A 22,022-nucleotide genomic window follows, 5' to 3' on the forward strand; every position below is an offset into this window, starting at 1 on the left:
TTCATAGTTAGTCTGGCTTTGGGCTGGGAGGTGACTGGAGCACAAGCTTTTTTGTATGTGGGAGTCCCTGGTTTGATCCCTGACACCACCTGGTCCCCTGAAAACTGCCAGGAGTGACCCACCCCACCCCACCCAGTAGCCCCTCTCCAGTAAGCATACAAGAGTCTGGCTTCTCTGTTTGTAATGCATGGTGTGATTATAAAACCTAGAGAAGACTAAATTGTTCCTAGGTATGCTTTACTGTTCCTCTGTGTTACTGTCTTCCTTTGTTATAGGGATTATCAGGAAACACCATGCTGGGAGTCAGTCACGTGGTCACTACAAGTGTTGGGATGTGCGATATTGATATCAGACCAGTAAGTGCCGGGTTACTCATTCTGTATGAAGCATTTTTAAAGGCAAGAAAATCAGTATTTAAGTTGGCAGTTTCAGCCATTGACTTTGAAGTTCACAAATGTGGCCTCCAAAGACGTGTGTGTGTGTGTGTGTGTGTGTGTGTGTGTGTGTAATAGATATAGTACTTGAAAAGTTAAAACACAGATCTCTAGATATACGATGGTATCTAGCTGCTGGCTACATATGAATATTTAAATTATAATACATAAAAATGTAAAGTTCTGGGCCAGGGTGAATGGTCCATGGTGGAAATCTGCCTCAGGGGCTGGGGGAGACAGCATTTGGGATAAAGAAGGGACTTTTCGGACAATAATGGTTGGAAAAGAGCAATCTGAATGGGAGATGCGTGCTGAAAGTGGGTAAAGGATCAAACATGATGCCTCTCAGTATCTGTATTACAAACCATTAATACCAAACCGGTGCTGGGGGGGGAGGGAGGGAAGAAGGGAGGGAGAGAAACTAAATTTTTTTAAAAAGTAAAAATTCTGTTTTTAAATTCACTGATATATTAAATATGTATCTAGTAGTCACTCCTTGACTGCATAGATAGAACCTTTCTATTAGTATGTTTTGCTGATCCTAGTTTTCTGTTTTCCAAAATGTGACAAACTAATATTGTTTCCATTTCTTAGATAGATGTAGCTAAAATTACATAACTTTCAGGCGTTGATTTTATTTTAGTGATCTTACCTTTAGTAGTTCTTGTGTTTTGTTAATCTGTTTTTTTAAAAATTCAGGTATAATTGTCATAAGACATTTTTAAATGTGCAACATAATGAATATTTGTAAATGTTGGAAAATTTTGGCAACAGTAAATTCATTGCCATCTTTTACCATGCATAGTTACAATTTGAATTTTTCTTGTGAAGAGAACTTTTAAGACACTCTTAGCAACTTTGAAATAAGTAATATAGTATTGCCAATAGTAGTTACAAAGCTGCAGCATTTTATAACTGGAAGTTTCTATGCTTTCTGTCAAGCGCTATATACTGAGTATCTTCTTTAAACTTTAGATTTAGCACTCTATAGAGTGCTGCTTTGGTTTTCATTTGCTTAAAGAATGGTGGTGATAGTTGAAGTTGTATTAAAAATACAAAATGGCTCGGGGCTGGAGCTATAGTACAGCGGGTAGGGCGTTTGCCTTGCATGCGGCTGACCCGGGTTCGATTCCCAGCATCCCATATGGTCCCCTGAGCACCGCCAGGAGTAACTCCTGAGTGCAGAGCCAGGAGTAACCCCTGTGCATCGCCGGGTGTGACCCAAAAAAGCAAAATAATAATAATAATACAAAATGGCTCAAGAAGACTGTCAAAACCATAAATGCTACTACTACTGTAAACGTGTCCTTAAACTTCAACATGAAAGTGCAAGAGGGGGTGGAGAGAGGAAGAGAGGAAGGGTAGGGTAGCAGGAGAGAGAGAGAGAGAGACTGAGAGAGGTAAAGAGGGAGAGAGGGGAAAGGTGGAGGGAGAGACTTCTTGCCTTACCTCTGCTCTCCCCACCCAAAAAAAAAAACTTGGGTGACTGTAGCACTGTAGCACTGTCCTCCCGTTGTTCATTGATTTGCTCGAGGGGGCCCTGTAACATCTCCATTGTGAGACTTGTTGTTACTGTGTTTGGCATATTAAATATGTCACAGGGAGCTCTCCAGGCTTTGCTGTGTAGGTGAGATACTCTCTGTAGCTTGCCAGGCTGTGCTATTGCTCCACAGGATTTTTTTTTTTTTTAAACTCAGTGACCTAATAGGTATTTGTTACTGTTTCTCTGACAGTAGAGGTCTAAGAATGATATTTTTATTCAAGCCTATGGTCACTTTTCTTGAGAGGCATCTGAATTGAAGAATAAGGGATTAAGGGAACGTTAAGGAAATGATCATATTCTGTGTGACTTCTTTTAACTCAGGTTCACCACAAAGGACTTCATTCTACGTCCTGTTCTCTTTTTACAAAAGCTAGATTATTTAGGCACTTGAAATACTTTTAAGATGTGAACTAGGGGTCGTGGGGTGGCGTGGTGGTAAAGCGCCTGGCATGTGTGAGGCCCTGGTTGGATCAATAACTGAAAAATAAATAAAATATCAGCTTAGCTACTGAGAAGCAGGCTGACATTAACTTTCTGATGCTCATATGCAAACTAGAGAGAAATGTATTATTTTTTAACTAGGAGTTTCTTGTTATTTGAGACAGCATCAGTTGTTGGAAGGCCAGGGGTATTGCCAGTATGCATTGTCCACAGAATCAAGAATGATCTCATTGCCTTATTTACACCTGCCACCTCATTTGCAGCCGTCACTTCCACGTGCACTGTCAAAAAAAAATTGAGAATAATAGCTTTTAAGTTTATGGTTCTTAAATTTTTGTGCACATTATTGTCATCTGGAGTATTTTTAACTAGTGAAAACTACCTGGACCCCATCCTCATCTTGAGGGTTTTATTTCTTTCCCTCAGGCAATTTTTTCAGAACTCCCTAAATGAGTCAGATGTGCGGCTGGGATTGAGAGCCGTTGGGTTACGCTGCTAACTCTCTGGAGAGGGAAAAGGAAAAGGAAAGGGGGGAATTGTGGTGCAGTACATTGATTTTTGTGCGATTGTATATGCTGGAAGCAGCAGGAACTCATCTTCCTCCTCTTTTCTCCGAGGGTCTCTACGGCAGTGTAATAGTCGCAGGAGGAAACACGCTGATCCAGAGCTTCACCGACAGACTGAACCGAGAGCTCTCCCAGAAAACGCCCCCGGTGAGCTCACCTTGCTTTTCGTGGCGTTCTTCAGCCATCCCAATCCTCACCAGTGGTATCATTTCCTGAAGTTCATTTCTCAGTGGATGACTATCTTTTGCATGCTGGTTATAGTTTTGCTTAATGTAAATTGTAACTCTTAATTGCACGTATTTTCCTGATTACATCTTTGATTACGCGTCTTTAGTTACATTCTTTGAGTCCTGCTTCATTCATTAATTCCATACTTAACGGTTTTCTGGACTTTGGGGACATGAAATACAATCCCTGCCTCCCAGAGGCTGTGTGCAGGGGTGAGTAAACCTGTGGGAAGACTGCAGTGCACGAAGTGCGTTAGAGTGACAAGAGGAAGGCGCTCTCGGGAACTTCGAGGAACAAGCACTTACTCAGCATCTAGGAGTATCCGAGAAAAGCCTCCTGAAGAAGCTGTCTTTGCAAGTAGGAGTTCAGCTGGTTTGAAATGAATGAAAGGGCAGCTCTGTTGGAGGGACTGGGTATAAAATAGGAAGATGGTGTATTCCAGTATACCACTGAGGTGAGGTGGCTTATGGTCTGCATGAGGTGAGAGTGAGACCAGGCTGCAGAGTTGGATGATGCAAATTTCCTAGGGCTTTTCAAAGAACCATAAGGCAGATGAATAGAGCAGAAGAAATGTCTTGTCTGTCAGTTCTGAAAGCTAGTTATCCAGAATTAACATGATAGCATACCCATGTCTTGCTGAAACCTGCTAAAGAAAAAGAATCATCTGGACCAGTGTTTCTCCGCTTTTTTCCAACCATCGTCCCCTTTTGACCTTGATTCCTTTCTGTGACCCTCACGCTGTGTCCCACTTTTCACCTATGACTTCATTGGAGTCTCCTGGGGGGTCTCAGAAACACTGCTCTTTTTTTTTCCCCTTTAATTTTTGTTAGTGAAACACCATGAGATACAGTTGTAGACTTACAAATTTTTGTGCTTGGGTTTCGATTATGCAATGATCAAATACCCATCCCTCCACTAGTGCCCATTTTCCACCACCATGGATCCCAGTATCCCTCCCACCCCCATCCCATCCTGCCTCTGTGGCAGGGCATTCCCTTTTGTTCTCTCTTCTTTTGGGTGTTGTGGTCTGCAAAAGAGGCATTGAGTGGCAGTCATGTTCGGTCCATAGTCTACTTTCAATATGCATCTCCCATCCTGGGAAGATCCTCCAAACACCCTTTATTTGGTGCTCCCTTCTGTTTGAGCTGTCCTTTCCCCTAGAATGCCCGGCTGGCCTCTAAGCCATGGAGTAATCCTCCTGGTACTGATCTTGGCTATTCTTGGGTATTAATCTCCTATTTTGTTACTTTATGTCCCCCAGATGAATGCGATCTTTTTATGTCTGTCCCTCTCTTTCTGACTCATTTTGCTTAGCATGATACTTTCCATGTAGTACCACTTGTTTGTAAATTTCATAACTTCAACTTTTCTAACAGCTACGTAGTACTCCATTGAGAAACACTGCTCTCTTGATACCCCCCTCTTCCTAGCATTTTGGAAGATGAATGTTTGGTCAACATCCCTTGACATTTCTTGGAATACGAGAGTATTCCAAGAAATATAGTATTTCTATATTTGTGATTAAAGGAATGTGTAAAATTCTTGAACTCCTGGAGTTCTGCAAGTTTTGCTTGTTTTGCTTGTGCACTTGGTTGCCATGATTGTAAGCTTCTCCAGCAAAGATGTTAGGAAGTGCACTTGACTGGTTTCTGTTCCATTTCCTTCCCAGATTGGATAGGGAAGGAAGCAAAATACAAGAGTAAAGAGTTTCCAGTTTTCCTGGGTGTATGTTCATAGAGTATCTTCTGAGGGCCAAAAAAAAAGGGGGGGGGAGGCCTCCCATCTCTTTCAAATGTCAGTGTTTAGAGGCTCAAGAACTGTTCATTTGAATGTTCCAGTAGAGATTTTTGACAGCCGTTTTAAAGTTTCAGACCTTATAGATCAGCTCCTATTTTACTATTTGATTGTCTACCAAAGATGCCTGTAGACTTTTTGTAGTTTTGGAAAAGTGGGAATTTGATGCCCTAAAAGAGGGGACTGTCAGGCATTATTGAACATCCATTTTTTCTTGGGTGGGTGAGAGAGTCAAGGAGTTTGTGCCTTGTGGGGCCACATATGGCCATGCTCGAGGTCCTTTCTGGTTCTGTGTTCAGGGTTGAGTCTTGGCAGTGCATGGGGGCCAGAGGAAGTGCTAGGAATTCAAACCTGGGTTAATTGCATGCAGGGCAAGCACCTTTTCCCCTTCTCTCCAGTTCGGCATTTCATTCTTCCCTTTATTTTTCAGATGAACTTTATATTAATCGCCTTACTCATTTCACATTGCTATTTATATATATATACATATATATATTTTTAAAGTATATGTATGTATACACACACACACACACACACACACACACACACACAGAGTGGTGCTTAGGGAGCACTATTGGCTGTGCTTCAGGGACCATATGTGGTACTAATTGATGGAACCCAGGTCTGCGTTGCAGATGTACTGTCTTCAACCCTTCATCTTATATCTTAATTGCTTCTGCAGAGATCCTGTATTTCATTTAGGTCACATTCTTGAGTACCAGAACTTCAGCCTCTTTGGGGAACAGAATTCAATCTACATATACCAGGCCATGCCATTTCTTAACAGCAAAATTACAAGACATGATTCAGTAGAATACTGTCTTTTTCCACTCTCTCAACATGTATCTTTTCCTTTTCCCTCACATGTTCAAATTTCTTTCAGTAAAAACTGTTTTGCTTTGGGAGCTGGAGAGATAGTATAAAGCGTCGGGTGCTTGCCTTGCACATGTCCAGCCTGCGTTCAGTCCCCAGCACCTCGTACGGTCCCTTGGTCCTGGCCAGGAGTGATCCCTGAGTACAGGAGTATAAGCCCCAAGCACGACAGAAAAAGTTAATGCTAAAGAGTTCCTGAGTTTGTTGGGTATATTTTGTGAATTCAAAACGCTAGAACTTGGCTTAAAGAGAAGGTGGTTTATGTGGTGTGTTACTATTAGCGACTGTCATCTTTAGGTTTTCAGAATTTCTGTCATTATCTTTCTCCAAGGTGTTCTGCATTAAAGGGGAGATTGGAAGTTACGTAGCCCTTACACTTTACATATTTGCTAAGTATTTTGACTTCTTATATAAAGGAATGGTTTCGTGTGTCACATTTGTATAATTGCTAAATACTGATGTAGGCACAAGTTTTACATCTACCTTGTATTTATTAGCGACCTGCCGTGGAGCATACTTTTATTATAGTAAGATTTCAAAGAAAATCTCAGAATAATAAAAGTAGACATGGGTGCTGAAGGTCTGTTCCAGCCCAGTTAGATACTTTTCTTTCTTTGGAGGATGCAATTAAAAATAAAATTAACAGCAGACAAATCCCATTGCAATAGGTATTGACCAGTTTCTCACTTGCAAAAACCCAGGTTCATCCCTTGTGCTGGCACCTGCTCCTGGTCTCACTTCTGCCACACGCATCTTTATTTTACTGGGACAAAAACTCAAACTGCTTGTCCATATGTAGACTTGGAAAGCACTGACAATTTGAGAATCAGAAGCAGATTCCAAGGTAGAGGAAGCCATGAAACTGTTTATCAAGAGAAAGTATAAATCAAAACACTCTATTTGGGAAGAAATCAGCATGATCAAAACTTAACTGAGATCTATGTTCTGATTGGGAAGGATGAACAGCATGAAATTCGAGTTTGGAAGAGGACGATGGAAAGGGTGATCCACTGGGACTGTTGTACACGGCACTGGAACAAATGAAATAAAATATGGAACATTTAGCACAGGACCTGACTTACACTAAGCATTAAGCACAAGTGCTGCTGTAGGATATAAATATAAATTGTGAATGTAGTTTTCTAAAGTTTCTGTAATTAGATACATTAAATCTTAAGTACTTTAAAAACATTTATATGCAGTAGTAGTTATCTGTGCTGTTGTTCATTAACCTAGCTTCTATAGAATTTTGTTTAGTGTTTGGAGTAGCACATTAAGAAGCCATCAAAGGAGAATTTTACGAGATACCTTTTACTTGATTATACTAATACTTTTCCTTCTGTTTTAGAGTATGCGGTTGAAATTGATTGCGAATAACACAACAGTGGAACGAAGGTTTAGTTCGTGGATTGGTGGTTCCATTCTAGCTTCTTTGGTTAGTAGATAAACAACTTTGCAGTTGTGTGTGCGTGCGTGCGTGTTTCTTTTATGGTGGTGCTGAGAATTGAACCTAGGATGTTACATATGCAAGGCAAGTGCTCTACCGCTGGTCCAGATCTTTGGCCCCTAAAGATTCTTATTAAATCATTTAACTTAATTATACCATTGCAAACACCAAATCTGGTAAAAATAATTCAGTGCCTTATTTGTTAGTCATGATAGCCTAGTATCAATTGTTTGGGGTTTTTTTTTTTTTTTTTTTGCTTTTTGGGTCACACCCGGCGATGCTCAGGGGTTACTCCTGGCTCATGCACTCAGGAATTACTCCTGGCGGTGCTTGGGGAACCATATGGGATGCTGGGAATCGAACCTGGGTCAGCCATGTTGGCTGTGTGCAAGGCAAATGCCCTACTGCTGTGCTATCGCTCCAGCCCTAGTATCAAGTTTTAAATGTTTTAATATGACAAGAGTGCTTCATTGCCTTATAGTGAATGAAGTCTTACCTAGTCTTCTCACTCGAAGAGAAAATTTATTCATGTCTTTTCTACTAATCCTGCCATTAACACTGGTTAGGACTTACCTGTAGCAAAATTAAGCCATTTCTTCTTTGGTTTTGGTTGTTCCCTGGCTGTTGATAAGGAAGAAGTCAGGAATCGGTTCTTGGGGCAAATGGTGCAGTCATGGTTCTGGGTTTTGCATGTTACTTAGATGCATTTTTGTTTTTAACCAGGACAAGTCTTTGTGCTATTCTGTGCCCTGGTCTTGGAACATTTTTCCTTCACCTTAGAACAGACAAAGTAAATATCATAAAGAACTTCAGCTTAACAGTTTCCAGCTATTAAATGTTAATTTTCTATAGATTACTTATGTTCTGTACTTTAGTAGATCTGCTGAAAACTGGATGCCGTGTGTAACAGTTAATTGTAGGGAAAGAATCTTCCCTACTTAGATGTCTTATTATGAATGTAGTGCAGGTTCCCCTTCCTCTGATCTTTTTTTTTTAACTTTCCCTTTTTGTTTGGTGTGGTCCTTGTATTCTAACAAACCGTGACATAGTTCTGATGCACATTTTTGAGTTCTGAATGTTACCATTAATCAAATGCTAGAATTTCCCTTCTGTACTCAAATCACGCTTCCCTAACAGTTTTTGTAAGGGCCAGAGAATGTAGTTCAGCAATAGAGCTCACACCTTGTATATTTGAGGTCCTGGGTTTGAGCCCAAATGTGAAACAAACGATGCAAACCAGCTTATATTGCCTTAGGTTGGTACCAAGCCTTCTGTCATAGCTAAATTTTCCATTTTCTTTTCACATCAATTTCCTAAGTCATTATGACAGTATAACAGACAAAAGAAGACTTTAGTAGTCAGTTATTTTTTTTTCTAGCCTTATGCAAGACTACTAGTAATCTTTCAGTGTTCTGGAGGACAGAATTAAGAAAGGAGCAGAGTATTATTTGGGTAATGAATTTAAGAGCTGTTCAAAGATTACCAGGTAGGGGCCAGGGAGATGGTAATAGCAGGTAGGGCACCTATCTTGCAGCTCACCAGGGTTCAATCCCTGCTACCCCATACGGTTCCCTGTGCAGAGCCAGGAGTAAGCCCCAGGCATGACTGCTGTCTTGGGTCCCAAACAACCAAAAAAGACTAAGGAGTAGTGAAAATTAAAGATATTAAAGCTCATATTCTGTTGAAAAGTTAGGGACAATAATATATGAATTTTTCTTTCCATTTTTCAGGGTACCTTTCAGCAGATGTGGATTTCCAAACAAGAATATGAAGAAGGAGGGAAGCAGTGTGTAGAAAGGAAATGCCCTTGAGGACCCCAAATCTCTACTCTCCTGTGTCACCTTATGTTTCATAGCTTTAGTATACTCAGGAAAAAAAATGACCATCTTTTGTAGAATGTTTATACATTTTTGCATATTCCAATTACCACTTAAAAATTTTTAAGGCTTTACCTAGCTCTATAAATTAAAAATAAGTTCGTGCTTTCTTTGGAATGCACTTATTACAAGCATTTTATAATTTTGTATAAATGTCTATTTTCTCTAAATATTTTACTTTCAGTAAAATGCTTTTCAACTTGGTTTAGTATATTAATTAACAGTGGATTGGTAGAATTGCTTTTTATTAACTAGTAAAACTTATTGCCTATGCTTTTTACCTCAGACTTGCAAAATTAAATAAAAATTACTAGCCATTCCAGAAATACATTTTGGTCTGTCCTCCCGTTGTTCATCGATTTGCTCAAGCGGGTGTGTGTGTGTGTGTGTGTGTGTGTGTGTGTGTGCTCCCGTTGTTCATCGATTTGCTCAAGCCGGCGTGTGTGTGTGTGTGTGTGTGTGTGTGTGTGTGTGTGTATGTCCTCCCGTTGTTCATCGATTTGCTCGAGCGGGCGTGTGTGTGTGTGTGTGTGTGTGTGTGTGTGTGTGTGTGTGTGGTTTAGGGCTCAAGCCCAGGCCTCCCGCATGTAGAGTGTGCTGAGCGCTCTCTCCAGACCAATGACTTTTTTCTTTAAACCCTACATTTCTCATTGTTTTGAGCGCAAACATTTATGTTAGGAATAGTTTCCATACTTTTCTATTTCACTAACAATGACAGTAAAACTGCTACCTGAATTCCAAAACCTACCCAAAGGTCTATGTTAAGAGTGACATCATTTTACCACTCCAAGATAAAGGTGATACTGAAGCCTCCTTAGTTATCAGTATTTAGAAAATGGTCAATTTAATTTGATTTTTTTTTTCTTTTTGAACCACATCTGGTGGTGCTCAGGGGTCACGCACGCCTGGCTCTGCACTGAGGAATTATTCCTGTTCGTACATGGTGGACCATACGGGATGCCAGGGATCGAACTCATAGCGGCTGTGTAGAAGGCAAATGCCCTCCTTGCTGTACTGTTGCTCTGGCCCCTGATTTTTTTATGTGGTTTTTTTCTCCAAGTCTGGTAGAAGTAACAACCACTTCTAGAGTTAATATGCTGTATCAATGCTCAAAAGAATTGACAATTCTCATTTAACTAAAAAGTTTCTTTATAAGCTTATAAACATACTTGCTTTTGTAAATCAACTATTATTCGAGAAAAACAGTGGTAAATTAAGAGTCCAGACATCTTAGACAGCACTTGACTTCTGGGCTCCAGATAGAGGAAACTTTTCCTGAAGAAACTTTTGATTCTTTTTCTCTAAACTTGTCTTCCTTGCTCTGGTGCGCATTTGTTTCTCAAGTTTCAGTCTAGAATGATTAAAAGAATAACAGTTTATAAAAAGGCCTAAAAACCCATTTTGTTACTCAGTGAAAAAATACATCAAAATATGTCCAACTCCACTGTTTTTAAGGCCTCAGTCATGCCAGTCTCTATTAGGGATGTCATGTATATTACTTAACTGGAACAATCACTACACAGGTCAGGTCAAAGATAAACATGCTACCAAAACCATCAATAATCCTAATCAATTTTTCCAAGTCCCACTGGATCTTGAAAGCTGATGATAAACTATTTTATCATTAATATTATTGACTACATTTTTTTTTTACATCCTGAGCTACAATTAAAAACTTCTTTAGAAATAGCCCTCAGCTTAGCATATCATTTTCCCTATAGCAGAGAAAAACCCTACACTAAGAGATGACTTTTAGGTGCTGGGTAGACTTAGCACTTTCCTTTAAAACAATTTGCTTCCATTAGCATGCCGGGGCCGTGAGAGATTTGTTCCTCAACTTAGTACAGCTGATTTCTTGGGTCACATCACAGTCAAATTTGCAAATGATAACTTCTCGGATTCTAATTTTCTACTGCACTCCAGCTGATCTTTCATACGATATAGTGTGAGCTCAAGGAATCCAATTTTATTCGACAGGTTACAGTCATTTAAGAGCATCATTCCAGAGTTGATCTGTGTGATTTTCTTCAGGCTGGCCTTGTGTCCGAAGTTTAGGTCCCAAGGGATGTGTTTATCTAAACCACTCAAATGAGCCGTGTACTGGATTAACTGATAATGCCAGAACTATCAGGGTCACAGAAACTGAGATGACTTATACCAGGCATGTGGCCAGCCCCGGTTCAGTCCCCAGCACCACATATTCTACCCTAAAACTGCCAGGACCCAGAAAGAAAAAGTAAAAATTGAGGAAAATTACCCACAAGCAGTATTTTAATAGACTGGAGTTAGACTGCACTGAAGAATTACCTGGAGACTCATATGACCATTTCCCTGTCTCTTAGAACAGAAGCCTTACATTCCCTTCCAAAATGCTGATATATAGCAAGGCAATAAAACACATAAGGGTTCAAAGTAGCTTTTACAGAAAAACAAGATTATGTAAAACTAGTTGTCTTCCCCACCTCTCCACCCCCAATCATTTTTTTCCTGACAACGAACACATTTAAAAGCTCTGTCTTTGCAACTGCTGTAAGGATATGTATCTTAGGATCAAGGGTACTTTTGCTTACCTGAGAAAACGATCCACATAGGGCAATGCAAAGAATCGTTTCCTTTTATATTTTTTATTTAGGTACCAAGGTATAGGCCATTGCTTAAACTTGTGCCTGCCAATAAAAAAAATTGTGGAAAACATTTAATAATTAAAAATTTTTTAATAGTCATTCTTCTTTGAACTTAATGTTTTTACTAAAATGAGGTACAGTAAACCTTTACAGTTGTAAATTATGAAATGTTACACATGCAGAAGAACCCACTATGGCATTATAGATGTTAACATTTTGATATGATCAGATCATTCAGATCATTCTTGCAAAAAAAAAAAATTTAAGTTATAAGACAATTTGGGGGTTGGAAGGATAGGACAGCAGGCAAGACACCTGTCCAGTGAGGGCTGGCCCAGGTCCCACCCCCAGTATTACTAGCAGTGGTAGAGCTCACTGAGTACCTCAGGTCTGGCCAAAAACATAAAAAAAACCCTCAAAATAATAATAAAAAGAAGACACAATTATTCTCCACTTCCACAATAGCTCCTGTCACTGTCACTGTCCTCCCGTTGTTCATCGATTTGCTCGAGCGGGCCCAGTAACGTCTCCATCGTGAGACTTCTTGTTACTGTGTTTGGCATATCGAATACGTCACGGGGAGCTTGCCAGGCTCTGCCGTGCGGGCGAGATACTCTCGGTAGCTTGCTGGACTCTCTGAGAGGGGCGGAGGAATCGAACTCGGGTCGGCCATGTTGGCTGCGTGCAAGGCAAACGCCCTACCCGCTGTGCTATCACTCCAGCCCACAATAGCTCCTAGCCATAAATTCAAAAGGATAGTTACTAGTCTGTACTTTTATTATTTATTACTCACACATTTACTACACATATATGTAGGGTATATACTAATTTTATATACGCACATAAAAAAATTTGCATAACCTTATTTGATGTTTACACATATAAGCTCTGTATTTTTCTTTATGTTTTCAGCATCAGCAACTTTATTGAAGGGGGAAGAAGCTTCAGAACTCAGCATGGACACTGCTGGTCTGAGATGGGGTCCGGCGCGCGCCCAGGGCCTTGTTGTGCCCTGCCAGGGCCTGGCTTCCACCTCACCCTGGGCCATGCTGTGAACTGTCAGGGCCTGGTTTCCAGCTCCCTGCACTGGACTGGGCAGTGATGAGAGGCTGCCATGGTGCTGGCCACTGAATCTCACCCATGACCACGGGCAAAGCCGTGGGTGATCTTCAACCAATGCAGGTGTAGTGTTTTTTTCTTTTCCGTTGTATTTATTAAATCACTGTGGGAAAAGTTACAAAGCTTTCAAGATTAAGTCTTGGTCATACAATGATCAAAGTGCCTTATCTGCAGTACTATCTCCAGCCCCTACTCAGAGTTGTCTTAAATACTAGATGGGTGACTAAGGACTGAGAATTCCCTGGAAGCCACATATATTAAATGTCCCTACCAGATAACTCGTCCAAAGATGTCTCTCCTCCAAGCACCAGGTCTAGCATTTTCTTGACCTGTCTGAAGAAGTCTTATGGCATCTTCTCTTTCCTTGACAACTTTATCTAATGCTTCCATGGATTCTATGACCTGAGAATAAAAAGACATAATCTCAACGGACATATATAAAAGAATACCAAAGAGACAGAAAACACAAAGATTACATGACATTATAAAAACCTGTGGTGAGTAATTCTGTCAAAGAACCATGCCACCATATGTTTTCTACAAATACAATATTCACTACTTACATAGTGGCTATGCATCACTTTCTGCAATTTTCTAAAACTTTGTTTGGGGCAGGAGAGAGAGTACAGCAGGCAGGGTGTTTTGCCTTGCATGTGGCCCAACCAGCAGAGGAACAAAGGCATGCGGGTCCCGGGGCTGAGATCTCCAAGCCTGCTCGGATCGGGGCTGAGCATCCTCCACCCAGATCCTCCAAATTCCAGTAGGCAGGGGTCACACCCACCAACTGGCCCCCTGGCGCCATGTAATGCCATCAATGGCCACGACTCAGAGACTATAAAACCCAGCTCCCGGAAGAAAACAGCGCAGAGTCTCCTGCCCCTGCACCTGGCTGTCCTTGCCGGGCCCCCTTGGAGGGGAGCGGGTTGAGTTTCCCTCCCCACCCCAACCAGGACTCCGGCAGCCGAAGACCTCCAGAACCAGCCACCACCATGCTGAGACCACTCTCCACACGCATGAAGGTACCAGAAGAGGAACAAAGGCATGTAAGTCCCGGGGCTGAGATCTTCAAGCCTGCTCGGATCAGGGCTGAGCATCCTCCACCCAGATCCTCCAAATTCCAGTAGGCAGGGGTCACACCCACCAACTGGCCCTCTGGCGCCGTGTAATCCCATCAATGGCTAAGACTCAGAGACTATAAAAACCAGCTCCCAGAAGCAACATCTTATTATCTCATTCCTACTTTGGACAAACTGGCAGGTTACTGAATGTAACCTGCCCACACAGTAGAGTCTGGCAAATTCCCCATTGCGTACCCAATATGCCAAATACCAGTAACAATGATGGGTCTCATTCTCCTAATCCTGAAAGAGCCTTGAATATGGCACTTTTAAAAAAAATCTCTGGGCTAGGACGAAGGAGACGTTACTGGGGCCTGCTCGAGGCAATCGACGAACAACAGGATAGTCGTGATCGTGATCGTGGCCCAACCTGGGTTTAATCCTTTAATCACATATGGTCCCTGAGAACCACTCTATACGGATTTCTGAGCACCGCCAGAAGTGATCCCTGAGCAGAGTCAGGAGTGAGCTCTGAGCATTGCCAATAAAATCAAAATCAAAAAACAAAACAAGTTTGTTTGTGGGTCACACCGAGTAGTACACAGGGTTAACTCCCAGCTCAGTGCTTGGGGTTGTTCAGAGTGATGCCAGGGATTAAACCTGGGTCTCAGGAATGCAAAGCTGGCACTCATTTCACTAAACTATCTCTCCAGCCCCATCCCTCCACCTCTTTAAGTGAGTGAAGGGAAAGTATTATAAAAGAAAGCCAGCTAATAAGTATAGAATGAATGATGGGATTAGAAAACCACCATTTAGCAAACATCGCGGTAGTAATAACTGATTCAGATGAGAATTATCAATCAATGCTAAAACTAGTGAGTGAAAGTTTGAGAAGCACCTTGCATGTGGCCAACCTGCGTTGGATCCTTGGCATCTCATATGATCACCTAGGAATATATCCTGAATGCACAGCCAGGAGTAAGCCCTGAGCATTGCCAGGCATGGCCCCCAAACCAAAAAATTAATTTAAAAAAAAAAAGTTTGAGAAGTTACAGAATAATTATCTCCAAAGGGAAAAAAAAAAAAAAATTAGAGCAAAAATCTCCAAGACACTACTGTAATCAATGCTGACAACAAAAGTAGAACAAGTCAACATCCTCCACCTCTTGAGATGCTGCATGGTGAACACAACATAATCCCACCTTTCTGCCCATCATCACAATGATCATGAGAAATATGCCAGACCAAACCGGGTGATTCTTCACAATTATCAATGGCATGACACACAATGAAAGACAAAGTATGCAAACTAAAGGAGACTAATGAGATGCAATTAAAAAATAATATCCTTACTTAATGGCTGAAATCTGAAATATCAGAGTAGTTGAAAAATTATAAATTATATATAGCATTTTACCAACATTAATTTCCGAGTTTCGAAAAAGGTACAGGGCTGGAGTGATAGCACAGCGGGTAGGGCATTTGCCCTGCACGCGGCCAACCCAGGTTCAATTCTCAGAATCCCATATGGTCGCCTGAGCACCGCCAGGAGTAATTCCTGAGTGCATGAGCCAGGAGTAACCCCTGCGCATCATGGGCGTGACCCAAAAAGTGAAAAAAAAAAAAGAAAAAGGTACAGTGTTCCCTATGTTAATTGCAACCCTATTCACAATAGCCAAATCCCGGAAACTACCCACGATCGAAGAACAGATGAGCGGCCAGAGAGATTGTCCAGTGGGTAGGGCATATTTGCCTTGCATACGGCTGATCCCCGGCATCCCATATGGTTCCCCAAGCACTGCCAGGAGTAATTCCTGAGTGCAGAACCAGGAAAAGTCCCTAAGCATTGCTGGGTATGACCCAAAAAGCAAAAAAAAAAAAAAAAAAAAAAAAAAAAAAGGCAAAATTAAATTAAAAAAAAAAGAAAAACAGATGATTGGAAGAAGAAACTATGGCACATAGATGCACTGGAATATTACTTGGCTAGAAGAAAAGCTATTTTGCCGTTTGCTGCTACATGGGTGGATCTGGAAAGCACTATGCACAGTGAAATCAGTCAGGAGAGAGACAGACACAGAATCATCTTGCCCAGATGGGGGGCACTTTCAAAATAAAGTTGGGGAGGGGGGCAACAAATGGCCACAAGCAGCAGCCCTGGTTAGTTGGTCCACAGAACTGAATCAGGATTGGGGTGGGGCCTTGAACAGGAGGGGCCTTTGGGAGCCTACTCAAGAGAAGTGGATTCTATGGTGATAGAATAATGTTTGCATGAAACTAGCATTAACAATAGTATAGATCGCAGTACCTCACAGATTGAAAACCAAAAAAAGGGAGCTGATGTTTTCACATGAGGGCCAGAGCAATAGTACAGAGATGGGACTTTTGCCTTGCATGGGTTTGATTCTGGGCAACCCATATACCCTGAGCCCGCCAGGAGTGATTCCTGAGTGCAGAGCCAGAAGTCACTGCTGAGCATCTCTGGGTGTGTCCCTATTTCCCTGCCCCCCAAAAAAAAGAAGAAAAGAAAAACAAAACAAACACACAAACAAAAGTGTTCATATACTTAATACCACTGAATCAAAAAGGTTATTACAGTAAATTTCATGTCATGAGATTTTTATGATTAAAAAAATTTTTGACGCCATTGTAAGATGGTGCCACTACATTAAAAAATGTCTGGCTGGGTCTTAAAAATGGCAAACTCATATTTACCATATGACCCCGCAATTTCACAGCTAGGTACCTACCCAGAAGAAACATATGTTCATATGAATATTGAGGGTTGCAGGCAGAAACGACAAGTCAGTGCAAATTATGAAATATTTTCAATGTATATATTAGTGACAGTTACACAGCTCAGTGAATTCACTAAATATGAAGCAGAAATTTAAAAAGAAAATGTACTTGATAAAAAATATCGGGAGTGTCCCCTCACTCCTTTCGGCATTCATCCCAGAATCCTTGGGCTTTACCTTGTCGAGCCGCTCGGGACTGGGCATGGGCACTCTTTGCCGCTTGGCCTCCTGCTCCAGGGTGAGGAGCATGTTTCTCTCCTTCAGCAGAACATACCTGTGTCGAAGAGACAGTGCTTGTCATGCTGTTCTGACTCTGTTAAGCCAGTTGTGATTTCGGACATCAACATCAATGACCTATACTCCAAAGCCCTTTCGAAGTCTCTATAGGACCAGTATGACAAGAGCTGGGAATGATCACGCTGGACAAGAACTGAGTGTTAAAAGTAGGTAAAGAGACAAAAGGATATTCCTGATAAGCTCTCAGTATCTGTACTGCAAACCACAATGTTAAATGAGGGAAGAAAGAGAGAATGACAGAAAGAGAAGAAAAGCGCCTGCTACAGAGGCAGCTGGATGGGCAGGGTGACGGGAGGGAATCTGGGGACACTGGTGCTGGGAATGAACACTGATGGAGGAATGGTGTCAGAACACTGACTGCGACTTCATCATGAACGGCTTTGAAAGGGTCTATCTCACAGTGATTCAACAAAATTTAAAAAAATAAGCCTCTATATACATAAAGAAGAAATATACTTAAACGAAAGTATATTTACAATGATTTATCTGTTCAATAAAAATTGCACATGATTGCATGAAATACTGGGAGCATTATTAAAAAACAGAGAACCTAGCTGGCTTCTGTGGAGAGAGAAGGTGGCAGGTATGGATCTATCCCTTAACTCTTTTTTCTTTGAAAAGTTATCTTTTTTTTTTAAATTTTTATTAGTGAGACACCATGAGGCACAGTTGTAGACTTACAAATTTTTGTGCTTGGGTTTCAATTATACAATGATCAAATACCCATCCCTCCGCCGGTGCCCATTTCCCACCACCAAGGATCCCAGTATACCTCCCACCCCCCATTCCCCCATCCCACCCTGCCTCTGTGGCAGGGCACTCCCTTTTGTTCTCTCTCTCCTATTGGGTGTTGTGGTTTGCAAAAGAGGCAATGGGTGGCAATCATGTTTGGTCTATAGTCTACTTTCAGCATGCTTCTCCCGTCCTGTCTATCCCTTAACTCTTACACATGGAAGTGCTGAGTACTTGAAGGGCTGGGGACTCAGTTAAAAAGCAGGTGCCATGCATGCACAAGACCTGGGTATGACTCCTTAGCCCATCCCTCTGTCATGCCCCTCTCCCCAAACCCCACTGAAAAAATATTTATTTGGAGCCAGGGAGGCGACTCAAAAGATTGGAGCACATGCTTTCTACACAGAGGCCCAGGTTCAATTGCAGGCACTACATGGGCCCTGGGCACCTCTGGGAGCAGCACCCACACCACGGTCCCAAAACCGAACTTGCTAAGCACTCTAACACAGTATTTCATTTAACTCTCAAAACAATCCTTTGCAGTTGACACTACTTCCACTTTCAAAATAAAGTAAAACTTTATTTTAATTATTTTATTAACCTGAGAGAAGTAAGGTATTTAGGGAGCACACAAATTTACTAAATATGAAGCAGAAATTAGAAAAATGAATGTACTTGATAAAAAACTAGAGTGAAATCACAGAAGATAGGGCATTTGCCTAGCAGGCAGCAGACCAGGAATCGAACCCTGGTACCCTATAGGGTCCCCTGAGCCCTCCAGGAGTGATCAGAGCACAGAGCTAGGAGTAAGTCCTGAGCACTGCTGGAAGTAGCTATCTCCAAAACAATCAACTTGATTGGAAGAGATAAAACACTTCTAACTAAGAAGATCCAGGAAAGCTTCATAATGCTATCTGTTAGGATGGAACAGAAAATGGAGCAAACAATCTAAAGTACCCAAGTGGCAGACAGGAAGTAAGGGTGGGCAGGATTTTTGTTTTGTTTCGAGGCCACACCTGGTGGCCTTGCAAGGAGTTGACCAGGGTTTGATCCCAGCACCACATACAGTTCCCCAAGTACTGCCAGGAGTGATCCCTGAGAACAGATCCATAGTGATCAAGTTCTCTATGATCACGAGTGATCCATAGCACAGCTGGGCTGGCCCCAAAACAAATGTGAAGAAATAAACTTCTACACCATAAAAAAGGAATTTAAAGAAAATTTAAAAATCACCACTTCATTTTCCAATTCACTGAAGTAATTACTACAAAGGAACTACTTACTATGACTGGTACCAGTTGTCCACCAGCTATAAAACCATCGACTATATCCATAGTACTACAAGTCACATTATTCAATTTCTTACATCAGATGTCAAGTTTATGCCTCCCAGATGTTAGTGTACTTAGAATTTTTATGGGAGCGTGGGGGCAAGGGGGATGTGGCACCTGGGGATGATTCAATGGCCTCGAGCCAACAAGCCCAGTCCCCAGTGTCACCCCATCCTGGTGTTCTGGTGTGTATTGGTTCCTGGCATTGCCACAGTGTGAAATCTCCAGGCGTGTATAAATGAAACAACAACAACAAAAATTTAAACAGGGCAAGAAATGCAATTAGGTGTGGAACACCCAGCGAGCATGTGTGCAAGGTGGGACCCCTACTGTGCACTGCAGCTGAGCAGGTGAGCACCACAGTCAGAAGTGGGACCCTGGTAAGTAGCACAGCCAGATGTGGGACCCCACCGAGCAGCACAGCCAGATGTGGGAATGCAGCAAGTGACCCAAACAGCCGTGTGACTTCCAGTCATCACAGCAACTAACAATGACAAAAGGAAGGAGCAAAAGAAAATAAATAAAAATTACCAAAGCTTATGTAAATCTTCATTACTTTTGTTCCGCAACTGCGCACAAGTCCAAGCAGCACCTGTTAAAATTAGAAATTTGTAACATAAAATAGGGCTCTTGTTAGCAATTCACTTAAACACTCCAGCTTGCTTCTCTATAAAATGGCTAACTGCTTGATTATATTATGTAGTATGTAATTAGAATAAAATTGGAGTTAAATTAAATAACAAAAATAGTATGACTGGTGACATCATTACAAAAATGTTTATATTAGTACAGAATGTGTTTTCGCACTCAAATATCAACATTCTTCTTATCATGAAACATTAGTTTAAAAAAATCTCTAGTGGCACAGCAGGTAGGGCATTTGCCTTGCACGCAGCCAACCGTGGTACAATTCCCAGCATCCCATATGGTCGCCTGAGTACCACCAGAAGTCACTCTTGAGTGCAAAGCCAGGAGTAACCCCTGTGCATTGCCAGGTGTGACCCAAAAAGGAAAAAAAAAAACTCTAAAAAATGAAACCTGGAAGTGAATCCCTGAGCATCACCAGGTGTGGCTCCAAAGCAAACAAAACAAAACAAAACAAAACAATCAACAAAAAAAGGGCTGGAGCAATAGTATAGTGGGTAATAATTTGCCTTCCATGCTGCCTGACTGGGTTCATTCCCCAGCATCCCATATAATTCCCTGAACACTATCAGGAGTGATTTCTCAGCTCAGAACCTGAAGTCAGCCTCGAGCATAAAAGGGTGTGGCCCCAAACAAAACAATACAACCAAAAATAAAATCTGGGGTGGGAAATGAAGGGGTAACTGAAAGAGCTGAAGCACACATCTTGCTTGCATCAGGCCCTGGGTCCAACTCCTGGTACCATATGTCTCCCAAGCACCACTGGGCCCAAAGAGCAGCACTGCATCGTCAGCACGGATCAGCTCTACTGGGCCCGGCTGAATATGGTGGGAGTGGCCCCCAAACACACCAGAGATGCCCTGCCCAAATAAAGACTTACAAATCAAATCTAAAACAATCTTTAAACTTCAGTTAATAATTTTAACCGACTTCTTTTCTAAACCTTTTTCCACTGCACCTAGCAACCATTAACACCGCTATGCTATTATCCTTTTAATTGTCTCTCTAGAAAATTCCCAAAGGAAATATGCTAAGGAATTCTCAAACTGGGTAAATAATGTCAAAATGATGGAAGGATTACTAAATATATTTAATACCAACCAATCTCAACATCTCACCAGATTTCACTTTTTCTTCCCCCCAATTCTTTGGATCATCAAAAAATTCCTCCAGTCCTTTCCGTGGCAATGTGGTATGAAGTAATCGACACTGGGGAAAAGATGCGGCACTTGTATTCTTTGTCAAGAGACTAAGACAAAACCTAAAACTGAAATACATCAACAAGTGATTGAAGTTATTTAAAAGTCAAGTTTTCAAAGAATATTTATTTGCCTTGCATGAGGCCAACCCGGATTCGATTCCCAGCATCCCATGTGGTCCCCGGAGCACCGCCAGGAGTAGTTCCTGAGTGCAGAGCCAGGAGGAACCCCTGTGCATCGCCAGGTGTCACCCCAAAAGCTAAAAAAAAATAATAAAATAAAGAACTATGTGTAGACTGTTTCTTTCTCATACTTAGAGGGCAACTTGCCGTTCATTTGGCTACTTTCATTCTTTTGCTTAACGTTTACTGACTAATTTGTGATAAAATTCGGAAGTACAAAGACTTCTCTGACAGCCAAAATTTTTTCAGGAAGGGAAGTTTTTCCTACAGAGTCCAAACCAAGGCTTCTGTGCCTTTGGATTCAACTCTACAGAGACCAGAAACCCACAGATCCCGAGTACTGCCTGGTCCACACGAGGGGTCAACCAAGGGTTGGCGACCACAGGTCCCAGCATTGCCTGGTCCACACGAGGGGTCAACCAAGGGTTAGCCACCAAGATCCCGGATCCTGAGTACTGCCTGGTCCACACGAGGGGTCAACCCTGAGTCGGAGCAGCAGCGGAAACGCCCGCGGCAGGCGCCCTCCCCAAGGTCACTCCCTTCTCGTAGGGGTGAGTTCCAAATCGCGCTCCCGGCCACCTTCCCATCCCTGCGCTGTTCGGGCCCATCATGCCTCACCAAACAAGACCAAAAGCTAGTGAGGCGAACAGGTGTCCTCCTCGCATCACTTACCCAGTGCCGGCGGGGCTCTGAACACTCATCAAGGGCTTGGAAGCCTTCAGAGCGCTAGAGACCTTCCTGCAAAGGTTCCCTAAGGCGGCCGCAGCCATGTTTTTCCGCGCAGGACACTCGAGCTTCCGCCCGCCGTGGCGTCACATCCGGAGCTTAGGGGGGAGG

At 42.0% G+C, this 22,022-nt stretch overlaps 2 protein-coding genes and 1 non-coding gene across 4 annotated transcripts in view; 1 reads left to right on the forward strand and 2 right to left on the reverse strand.

Annotated features, from left to right (window-relative positions):
* ACTL6A (actin like 6A) overlaps window positions 1–9,531 on the forward strand; it is a 28,173-nt gene extending 18,642 nt beyond the window's left edge. The window contains exons 11-14 of the mRNA XM_056122105.1: window positions 276–356; window positions 3,036–3,131; window positions 7,228–7,314; window positions 9,057–9,531. Coding sequence (XP_055978080.1) covers window positions 276–356; window positions 3,036–3,131; window positions 7,228–7,314; window positions 9,057–9,137 — 345 coding nt within the window. The 3' untranslated portion in view covers window positions 9,138–9,531. The remainder of the gene's footprint in view (window positions 1–275; window positions 357–3,035; window positions 3,132–7,227; window positions 7,315–9,056) is intronic.
* MRPL47 (mitochondrial ribosomal protein L47) lies at window positions 6,796–21,962 on the reverse strand. Of its 2 annotated transcripts, XR_008793473.1 has the most exons (8): window positions 21,858–21,962; window positions 20,923–21,071; window positions 19,691–19,751; window positions 16,977–17,073; window positions 13,218–13,348; window positions 11,774–11,869; window positions 10,373–10,554; window positions 6,796–6,910 (listed from the first exon to the last, which is right to left on the reverse strand). XR_008793473.1 is itself a non-coding variant. In XM_056122107.1 (7 exons), exons 1-7 carry the CDS (start codon window positions 21,953–21,955, stop codon window positions 10,434–10,436), a joined length of 753 nt encoding a protein of 250 aa, XP_055978082.1. In that variant the 5' UTR covers window positions 21,956–21,962; the 3' UTR covers window positions 10,257–10,433. The 2 variants fall into 2 exon arrangements, 1 of the variants encoding a protein (XP_055978082.1); XM_056122107.1 differs by lacking the exon at window positions 6,796–6,910 and having other exon boundaries at window positions 10,257–10,554.
* LOC130030903 (small nucleolar RNA ACA64) lies at window positions 12,882–13,005 on the reverse strand. The gene has a single exon (XR_008793563.1). It is a non-coding gene; the product is annotated as a small nucleolar RNA ACA64 (small nucleolar RNA).
* Window positions 21,963–22,022: the final 60 nt, after the last annotated feature.

The sequence above is a fragment of the Sorex fumeus genome, unplaced genomic scaffold (assembly GCF_029834395.1).
Source record: "Sorex fumeus unplaced genomic scaffold, SorFum_2.1 ptg000044l, whole genome shotgun sequence".
Classification (NCBI taxonomy): Eukaryota; Metazoa; Chordata; class Mammalia; order Eulipotyphla; family Soricidae; genus Sorex; species Sorex fumeus.